This window comes from Falco biarmicus, chromosome 2 (assembly GCF_023638135.1).
Source record: "Falco biarmicus isolate bFalBia1 chromosome 2, bFalBia1.pri, whole genome shotgun sequence".
Taxonomy (NCBI): Eukaryota; Metazoa; Chordata; class Aves; order Falconiformes; family Falconidae; genus Falco; species Falco biarmicus.
In genome coordinates, this window is record NC_079289.1 from 12243982 (window position 1) to 12254766 (window position 10785).

Here is a 10785-nt window from a genome sequence, read left to right on the forward strand (position 1 = left end):
ATGCAGCAGGTCTGGGCCCTTGTGCAAGTGTCAGCTTCGGTCTGCTCCACACAGAGGGCTGTACAGGTTCCCAGACTGGGTCACCCCTAAATCTGGAATCAGCATACAGCAACTGTGATTTAACAGGAGCCCAGTTCCTCTGGCGCTATGGTAATGATAGCTTGCTTTGGTGTCTCCCTTAGCTAAGCATGACCTCACATGCTCCCACTCAAATCACTGGGGTGTGAATGGCCTCAGTGGGTGACCGCCTTGGGGCATAGTTAATGGTAATGCTTTTGATTTTCAAAACAGGTGTTTTTCCTTTTTCTAGACACATGTTATAATTAATATTTCGTGGCAGTCTCTAGAGATGCAGAAAAGAATTTCTGGTCTTGGTTTAACAAAACGTATCAACAGGAATGCTGTGCATGGGCAGTTAAGTGTGCCCAGGTGTTTACTACTGCTAAGGCAAAGCATTAAGTTGTATTTTTTTCTGATGAGGAGCAGAATCTCCACCTTGCTGAGGATGGGTATTTTAAAAGAGATGGATGTTCCCCACGGGCAGCAGAGTCATCAAAGCCATATGTAGAGCTTAGGGCTGCCATTCCTCTTCCTGAGCCACTGCACTTGCCTTGGTACAGTTCAGTGACATGTGGCTCCTCACTGAGCTTGCTGTGGCCACGCATGGTGGCACCAGCAGAGTTTTTCACCTTGTGCGTGCACAGCGGGGTGTTCAGCATGTGCTGGAAGCAATTCACTGAGCAGCATATTGTTTTCACCCTCAGCAGGTCAGTTGGCTGTCAGGGTTGCTCTGCTGTAGGGTATTTTTGTTATGTCAGTAAATATCTCCTCTCCACAGTGCCAGGTGTTTCCAGGCACAGCAGCTCCTACAACCCACTTTGTAAAGGTTTTGTGGGGAGGGGCTGCGGAGAACACAGATCCTGCTGGCTGTTGTGGGTGGATTGTGACTGACCCCTGGGGAACCACTGCACAGCTACCAAGGGAACTATAAAATGACAGCCATCCATGAGCCATCACTGCAGCATCCCTCTGAGTCTATTCCAGCTCCCATCTTAACTACCTGTTCCACTGTGGAATGGTCTTGGTCCATCAGACTTCAGGCTAGAGACCAAACTCATTAGTTAGCAGGGTTGTTTTTCTTCTGACCCATTGAGAATTTATGCAATCAAGGCATCGGGGGCTTTTCTGTACAGGCCTGTGGGCTTGAATCTTTTGGGATCTTACCCTCAGGATTTCATGCCCCTGCAGGCAGGTTCAGGATCAGTTTCCAGCATCCTTCTGCCATCACAGTTCTCTGAGTTCTCATGCACCAGTTTGGGTATGTGCCCCACACCATCCCACTGCTGTTCTTGGGTAACACCTTCACACGAGTGATTTAACAAAGTGTTTTAGAGAAGACTCATTCAAGAGTCTCTCTGTCATGTCCATTTTACCAGCTGATTGAGTTTTTGTAAATAATAGCTATGTAAAACTTTCTTACCCAGTAATGAAGGGCTGTTGCTTCATCTTGCTCATCTGCTTCTGCCCTACCAGGTCATATGAGAAGGGATGTCCTCTCCTCAGCCACGTGGCACCAGGCCAGCTGTGTGACCTGAGACTGCGGCTGGGGAGAGGCATATGCAAAAGTTTTTGTGGTATCAAGGAAAGCTTTGTAAAGCATACAAGGAATGGTGCAGAACTGATATTCCTGCTGGATTGCTGTGGTGGTTGCACTGCATTCAGTGATCTGTGGTTTTGTGAGTCTGATGCGCTCCCCAGGGGTGGTTATGCTAAACCTCTAGCTGTTGTAATGGGAACAGGTTTGCTCACCTATTTTTTTTAAAATCAAGAATACCTGATCAATTAAACATGAATTTGTCTCCTTTGTGGTGAGAAAAGTATGTGACTTGAGAATGCCATAAATGTTGGAGCATGATTTGTAGTTTTGCTTTCCAGTGGGGTACCAGGGGCAGCCCGAAGCAAACACTGTTGGGGCCTGAGATGCCCCATGGTCACTACCACAAGATCGTGCTCCATCACCACACACCTTTAATCACTGCAGACTCTGAGCTCACGTATTCTCCTTGGATGAACAGAGTGCATCTTTATTACTCTGCAAGGACTTGAAATAATTCATTACTGGAGAAAGCAAAGGGAAGAGCGATGCCTTTTGTGCCATACTCTAACTGCTAAATGCACCGTGACCTTTCAAATGAGGGCCCACATTTAATCACGATTCTCTTCTAGTGCAACTGTTGGCAAACCCATCTGTTTCTCCATCTGCTGCAGGGGGATGAGGGTACTGGTTCCCCCCATGATATTAAAAACATCCCACCTGCTGGGAAGGAGGTTTCTCTGAAACAAAACTGCAGCCAGGTACGAAACAGCAATGATTATCCCCAAGGTAAGAAGCATGATGAATGTTTTAAAGGGGAAGATCTGACTGTAGGTCCCATTCACCAGGGAGCAGGCTGGGTAGCAGATGACAGGAGGGATGCTCAGGGCAGGCTCCCCTGCCAGCAGCCTCAGAAGGAGCCCAACAAAGAAGCCGGCAGCTGAGCCATAGGTGTTGGTGCTGGGAGCAAAGAGGGCACAGCAGAGCTGGGGGAAGAGCAGGGCATACACCAGCTCCCCGCTGAGGAACCAGAGGTCATAGACAGAGCTGGAGTAAAAAGCCAGACCGGCAGCCCCTGCCCCAAACAGCAGCATGGAGGTCCTCATGGCCCATAAGACCTCTGTCTCCGTAGCCTGTAAAACAGAGATTCTAACATTACAGACATGTCATTTACCGGCGGGGTGACCAGTACTGCCCTGCCCTGGGCTGATTCTCACCGAGCCCTTGCTGCTTTTAGGCAGTGCTTGCCACCAGCAGCTGCCCAAGGCAGGCACCCCTGGAGATGGAGCTTCCCTCTGTAATTTTAAGGGTCACGGTTTAATACTGTTTCCACCAGTATCCTAGTTCAAAAGCTATACCAGTCATTTTATAGAGAGCAAAGCTCACCAGTGTGGGTATTTGCATCCCGACCAAGGATATGAACACCCTTGACCTATGTTAGAAGCTCTGGCTCCAGAACTCAGTTCAGCAGCTAAAGGGGAAACAGCTCTAATTGCAGACCATGCAGACTAGATCTAAAGCAAAAGAGTCTTTCCTGACACCAAAACTACTGAATGCGGTAACCAAGTACCTTTTTCCTTAGGATTTTCCTGTAGATATTGTGAGCAAACATGGAGCCAGCAGAGAGAAGAGCTGAATCTGCAGATGACATTGAGGCAGCAGCGATGGCTCCCAAACCAATGATGGAGATGTATGCTGGGCAGAGGTAGTATAAAACAAGTGGCAGTATCATCGCTGATTCGCCTCTCTCGTGTGGACTCGGAAGACCATAGCTTGTCTGATTCCAGTCTTTAAAACAGAGCAAGAAAAAGTCACAACAAATCCTTCATTGACATTTCTGCTGTCTTTGAAGCTGCCTTTCCTCAAGGACCAGTCACAGCAGGGCTAAGGTCTGAGACTCACATGGTATTTTAGGACTTGGATTAACTTTTTGGATTCTCTTATGATCTCTGGTGATTCCCCTTAGCATGCTGCAGCTTTCACTAGGTCAAAGATCTCCTTTTCCCCCGTAGCATCTACAGAAATAGCTGTGCTTCATGTGTTTCCAGATAAAGGTCAACCTTCTAGACCCTGCTTGTGAGGAGAAGGTAGTTTTGCTCTGGTGCCCCTCATGACAGATGAATTAATGAGTTCAACTCATTTCTTTAAATGGTTGGTGCTCTGGCTGCTCTTTAATCCTTGCTCACAGCGAAGACAGGACTGATCCCCTGGGTGGGGGCTGTGAGTTTACAGGACTGACCCTCTTCATTCCTTCAGGCAGATTTTCTTCAGAACCTTAGCAATCTGTAGTAATATTGCTGGATCTTACATGCAGAAGGCATTAACAGAAGCACTTCTTGGAAAATAGGATTATACAGGGTTTTACAGTGTCTGCCTTCATCTTTCCTCAATACAAGGTCAATGAAAAGCCAATTCGTGGTAATGAAATAGGTTTAAACAGGTCTTGGGACTGTTTAAAGGTCTCTAAGTAGCTGTGCACTGAATCTCAGAGGGCTCCACATTTCTTGTACAGACTACCTAGCTTGGTGGCCAGGGCTACATTTTAGGTACACAGAACTAGGTAATTTGGAGTCTAAATCAGGACTTTGTTGGTTCCCATTTTATTCACCTTTGACAAAAAGATGTTCATTATTCTGAGACTATTTTTTTTTAATTTTATAATTTTAAAGCAATTAGTTTTACCTGTTGATGCTGCAACTGCACCAACGAGCACAGAGGGGATGGCCATTGAAAAACACCCAAGTCCAGAGAGGTAGGAGATGAGCCTTGCCTGTCCTGGTGAGGCAGTGGAGAGCACTCTTTGGAAGTAAGTTTGCCATGGGATGCTCCCAAGTACCTGAAACATTCAGATGTTACCAGTGGTACCCACCAGGCTGCTGTAGGGCATCTTCCGTCCATTCAGATGGATGATAATCTTTACTGTTATAAAACTCTTACTTCAAATGCATAAATGTTACCCAGCTTTAACTATTGAGGATGATATTTCTTATGGTTGAGGGTGTCCTTTTCCTTTGTTTTTATTGTGATGGCTGTGAAATTTTTATCAAAAGAAGTTAATGGTTTGGCAGGCTGAGAAAGCTAAAAAATAGGTTGCAGGCATAGTAAAACAGGCACAGAGGAAGGAAAAGAGAAGTTTTTCAGGAATGCAACTTTTGTAAAAAAATTTACCCAAACTTAGTTAGAGCATAATCTAAAATTAAAAATAAAACCACCTTTTTCACTTTCTTAGCAGACAAATTTAATCAGATAAAATCAGAAGATTCTGTCCTTACCAAACAAGCTCAGGCTTCTAATATTATTTTTTTTAATAGAGGGAATTTTACAAAATTATGTTAAAAGCACACTATTGAGGCTGTAAGATCAACCTCTCAAAAGGTAGGAAATGCCTCAGTTAGGTGCCAGGAACTAAGTGCCTGGATGGTCTCACTGAAGAGGTACATTTATTCACATGGGCAAAGGGTGGAGTGTCCCTCGTGCTTCTTTCCTTCCTACAGCTGAGCTCTGGATCTCCTCAGTCCACTCAGAGTGCTGTGGGGTGGCTGAGAGAAGGTTTTAAACATCATCCTGCCCCTGCCAACTGGGCAACATGGGGCTCCTGGCTGGAAGAACCCACAAGTTTTCCAGACAGAAAGTCCCCGCACAATCCCTTCTCCAAACCATCTGTCCACGAAATACTCCATACCAGATAGAAGAAGTCATCCAGCCACCTTCCAAGATACTGCTTTTCTATCTTCCCAATCCAAGGGTCTTGGTAAGTTTGATGAGTGGCAGTGTAATAAATACTTTCCGTTGCAGAGTTGACCAGGGCAAAGGGGATACAGACCCACTAGGATAGAAATAGAAATAGAAATAGTTCACCATTTCCCCAGAGTCCTTGTTCTTGGACAATCTATTCAGATACTGAAATTAAGGTAGATGTAGAACACAGAGTTAAATAAGATTAAACGCAGACTGAATCTTCCTTTCTCCCCCTTTCTTACTCTAAATCTATGTTTCTGGTTCATGGCATCATGAAGAACATGAGCCTGTGATTCAGGTCAATTGGTGCCCTCAGTAGACAGATCTCTCGCCTTTCCAGCCAAGATTGTTCTGGACAGGTTCTGCAGACCTTATCTGTGAGCAGCTGCATTCACCCAGAAAGGCCAATAGCTGGTGTGAGCACTGTCTGAAATGCCTAAGGACTGTATGAGAGTTCAGGAGACCTCTTCTGAAGAGGAACTCTAGGGCAAGGGCCAGTATTGGTGGAGTTACTTTTGGTCTGAGACATACTGAAAAGAAGAGCAGGATTTTTTCCCTTAGTTAGGAAACCGGTAACAAAGAAATGCACAGGACTTGCCAGGCTGAGGGTAATGAAAACCAGCTGGATGACATCTGTGTATGCAACAGAGTAGAGGCCTCCCAGCAGAGTGTAGAGTATGACAATGCATGCTGAGATGATGATAGCCAAAGAGCCCCCAATATCCAAGATGACCCTCATTGTTGCTCCTGCAGGTAAAGACAGCAGTCAGGTATTTTAAGACAGATTCCACACGTGCAGAATACAGAATAAATAAGGATATGTGACTCCCTCAATGCCAGCACACCACACTGTATGAGAAGCACACGTTCCACAGAGAGCAGGCAGAGCAAGGACTCAGGAGAGCCCATGTTCACTTTCTGCTCTTGCTGCTACCTTGCTGCGTGGCCTTTCCCAAGGCACTTTGCCTTTTTACACCTGCTGTCCCACAGGCAAGCGGTGGAAGGTGCTAACTCCTATTGCCAGACCTCCCTATTACAATACCATGAATATATACTACCGTCATTTGTTTTAAACCTAAAACCATATTTTCCAAAAATAAGAAACACTTGTGTTCCTCTCACAAAAGGAGACATGAAGCACAATTTCCCACAGCTTAGTCCAACACAATTCCCAAATATGTATTTTAGTCTGATAGCTGTGCCACATGACCTTTAACAAATATAACAGCAAAAGAAGTATTTACCCAGGGATGCCAGGATAGCTGCAAACCAGAACACCTCTCCTAGCAGGGGTGGAATGAAGAGTAAGCTTCCCATCATGTTTCCATAAGTTTCTTGAAGGGGATCCATCACTGTCACGTAATTCTTGGATCTCATTGGATTTACAAAGAAGAAACCACCTATCAGAAGTGATGACATTTTGGTAGAATTTTTCATTTATTATATTCCAGGAAAGAAATGTAAGAATACTATGGTATTTGCGTATCAGGCCTGTACAGGGAGTGTGGAATTTGTACATAATGGACCCTAGAGAACGGTGCAGACAGACAGACACCGGAGCCTCAATTCACTTGCCTAAATGTGGGGTTTCATCAGTCTGAGAGGTGTCAGATTATAAAAGACAACTCCTTACCACTGACAGATATGACCCTCCACTTTTGGCAGACCTATATCTTTCCAGAACTGCTACTAGAGGCCAGGTAGGACCCCCCTAGGGCACCCCAAATGGCATAAGATACCTGTGCAACTGTAAAAGGAACTGAGCTTAGAGGACACCCACATATAGTCTTCTCTCCATCTCCAGTAACCTACCAACCTGCCACACAAAGTTTTCTGAAATGATTCCTGTGGAAAATGTCAGTAGGCAGAGTGAGGCATTGAAGACTCATATTTGGCTAAAAAAAGAGATGAACTTCTGTCCTTGACCGTGTGATGCAACATGTTGATATACTTTCCTTTTCTGGTTACATTTTCATTTTAGTGGCTTCATTGCCTCTTCCCAGAACGATATTGTTTTAATCTGTGCGTTGAGCTGAGTCCCACCCGCCTTCATCTAAATATTAGACTTCAGACGTACAGCTGTCTCATTAAAACCAAAGAACATGTATTGTGCCTAACCCTGAAGCCAACAGGACTGCTTGCCTGGGCACTACTGACCTGAGTAAAGATTGCAGGATCAGACCTGCAATTTCTCAATTTCATTAGTAAGAATTACTCACGTAAGAAATGCTGGCAGTATATTTCCAAGCCTGATTCATATTCACGTCAGTTGGACTCTTTCCTCTGACTTGAGAATAAAGGTTATTGTTCTTTTAGAAATTCCTGTGCAAGGTCTGCACAGGTCTCCTTGCTTTAATCGTTCTGCGTCCCTCAACAGTTATGGTATAACTTGGTGTGGACTGGAAGAAACTTTGGTCTTGGCAAGAAAGCTGAACCTCAACGTAAGTCCAGTAATTCCTGGAGTTAGAAATGGCAATTTAGGTATGGGACACTGCAAACTTAGCTCACTTTCCACAAAATAGTGACCAGCTGTAAAGTGGGACAAACTGGATGCACTACAAATTCATCCTGAGACTACTCAGAAGAAAGGATTTTAGTGGAAATCTCAAGGTAGTATTATTTCATCACACAAAAATTTTGAAGAAAAAGTTAAAATGATACTGATACTCTCAATAGTCTGGGAATAAGACGCATGATAAAAAGCCAGTATTCACATAGCCACATGCTTCTAAAATTCTCAGATAAGATTTTTGTCCTATAAATTTCTCCAAGCAGGCAAAACTCTATACTAGCTCCAAGCTACCCCAATTTCTTATGTTTCAGTTTAGAGGATAGCATTATAAATGCTTATTCTAGATCCATGGGAGACTGAAGGAACAAAATCACCTTTAAAATGTACTCTGTACTCTGTTATGCATCTTAATATACTCATATAATTATTTTTTAATCTTATGTGTCCTGATTACATGAATTATTTACCAATAACAAGGGACAAGGCAAATCCCACAGGTGCCTGGACCCACAATAATCCTTTTGAAGGCAGGTAGACAATTTCAGCTGTGCCATTGATATATGCTCCTCCGACCCAGGTAGCTGTAAATGTGGAAGATGAAAAAGTAAGAATTGCAATACATATTCTCAAGCAGTATTAGTAAACCTTTTTCTCATACAATTATTAATCACACTTCTAGTTTCTTTACAGTTTTCTCCCATAGTGAGATGTGCTGCTGAGGGTAGGTAAGAGTATTAGGATCTCACGCTACATAATTTCCCAGGTTCAAGAAAGAATATCTATGTATGCATGGAAAAGCTTAACGTTTAAACATTTAGATGCAATTTGAAATATACTAATATTTAATTCCATTTTTCTCAGTGGAAGAATTTTGCTAGAGCAAACAGCATTGCCTTTGTTATTCTGCCGTGACTGATAGATCATCTTCCATAAGCATCACTTCCACAGTCAAAGAAAATAGGCATTCAGAAAAAAAAAAGGCAAGCAGACACTGCTGTCAGAATACAAATCTACAACATGGGCTTAAGTGTCTTAGCCAGGCAAATACCACCTGGGGAAGCTTTCACAAAAAATGGGTCGGGGAAGTAAATTTCAGATGATGCCAGGCAGCAGGGAGAGGAAAGGGAGGCAGAGGGTAGAAGCCAGTGGGGAAACATTTTCTTTGTAGGAGAGAGCCCAATGCTCACCATGAGTAGCAACTTGGTCCACACAGAACTGGATTGTTCCAGGAGTAAAATTCTTCTGTTATGCTGGATAACAGAAGCTGTTTCAAGATTAAGACCACAGTGCTTCTTAATGAAATGTCGTATTCTTCAGTCACTCTTAAATTAAACTCTTTAACTCTTAACTAAACTCTTAAATTAATCTCTTTAATTTAAAAGAATCTACATAAACATTAGGTTCTGCTCAGTGTGAAGAGGTTTGTAAGAATCCATCCCAAAATGATTCATGAAACCATACTCCTTTAAAGCCACACTTAGGTAAAATCTGCCCTCACATTAAAGGAGTTCACTTGCTTTGAAAGCAAAGTCCCCCAGATCTATGTAATGCATGTGTTTTAAGGAGAATTTTAAAAAGCCTTTTAAGAAAACTTACCTGTTGCAGTAAACAATCCAATGAAAACATTTATATTCCTGCCTCCAACTATGGCCATTTCAGTTGCGTTTCTGTTCTGTTGGTCCTTCTTGCTCTTCCAAGAAGCCCAGATTCCAGTAGCTAAAGTTAACATAAAAAACACGCTCAAAGATACTAAGCCTGGTATATTTAAAGCCATTTTCTGTCACTTAATTTAGAGCATAGAGAGGATTAATGGCGTGATGTTAATATTCTTTGATCAAGTCCACAATCAGAAAAAAAAAAAAGAAAAAAAAATCAGAGAAAATAGTGCCGCCTTGTAAAGAAACTGCTAAGTATTAGTTTGCTGTGCTTTGCAAGGAAAGATGCAGTATGAAACAGAGCCATAAACCCAAAGTCTTGAGAACTGGATGGAGAGCCTCTGTCTTCGGAGGACTACTGGCAATTATTCAGTTTTCCCCCTTCCTCAGAAGATATCCAATCTTATTTTTCTGGGGAGCAGAGATTAAGAAGGTAGGAATTAGTGCTGATGAGAGCAATGGAGCACTGATGTGAGGGGTAATACTAGTTTGGCTTAAAGGAGGAGGAATGTTGTATTTTGTTTGATATGCAATGGTATGAAAATAATCTGTATTTCTCCAGGTTCCAGGCTCAAGGCTAACGCAGAAGATAGGGCTAAGAATTTGTCTGTTTAAAGTTGACTGAACTAAACCCACAATAATCATCAAAATAAACTGAGTAAAAGAAGATTTACCACTGACTGATGGAAGGAACAGCGTGCTGATACTCAAAGCAAGTGTGTTATCATTTCACTGCTGGAAACAGGCAGGAGAGCAAGGTCTCGTTAAACTCTGCAATAAAGCTACAGGAAAGATACAGGCTTTTAAAAACTGCTCTGTGAAGCTCCTTGTAAACAGACATAATTCTGAGAAAAACTCATATATGTGTTGAGAAATTAAGTCAGTTATATTTACTATACAGTTGCTGTACCAGTATCTTTTTAGTTGCCCCGTAAATCTTTTTCATCTATCCAAGTATGAGTCTTCATAACCAGTTTTGTGTAAAAACTGCTCTATCTAGGGCACTTTTCCTGGATACTCGAGTTCATCTGTGGAGTGGATTTCTTTGTCACGGATGCACTCTGAGCAGCAGTGTGAGAGCCCAAATCTTTAGAAAGGTTTAATGCAGTGTGCCATCTCCTGCAGACAGCTAGGAGTAGCTGTGCATGGAAATGACAGTGGTGCAGGTTAAGCAATGTCCCACGGGCAGGACATGGTAAGAACACACAGGCACATGAGTGATGGGTGGAAAAACAGAGGAGAAGTGCAGGAGTCCCATGTTTTCTGTGACACCTCTGTACAGGGAA

The 10785-nt window shown here is 43.1% G+C and overlaps 1 protein-coding gene across 1 annotated transcript; it reads right to left on the reverse strand.

Moving 5' to 3' along the window:
* Window positions 1-2085: 2085 nt before the first annotated feature.
* Window positions 2086-9618, reverse strand: LOC130144694 (high affinity choline transporter 1-like). Its single transcript, XM_056328743.1, has 8 exons — window positions 9441-9618; window positions 8312-8425; window positions 6577-6732; window positions 5931-6079; window positions 5277-5420; window positions 4277-4430; window positions 3165-3382; window positions 2086-2727 (listed from the first exon to the last, which is right to left on the reverse strand). The coding sequence occupies exons 1-8, from the start codon at window positions 9616-9618 to the stop codon at window positions 2206-2208; spliced, it is 1635 nt and encodes a 544-aa protein (XP_056184718.1). The 3' UTR covers window positions 2086-2205.
* Between the last annotated feature and the right edge of the window lie 1167 nt (window positions 9619-10785).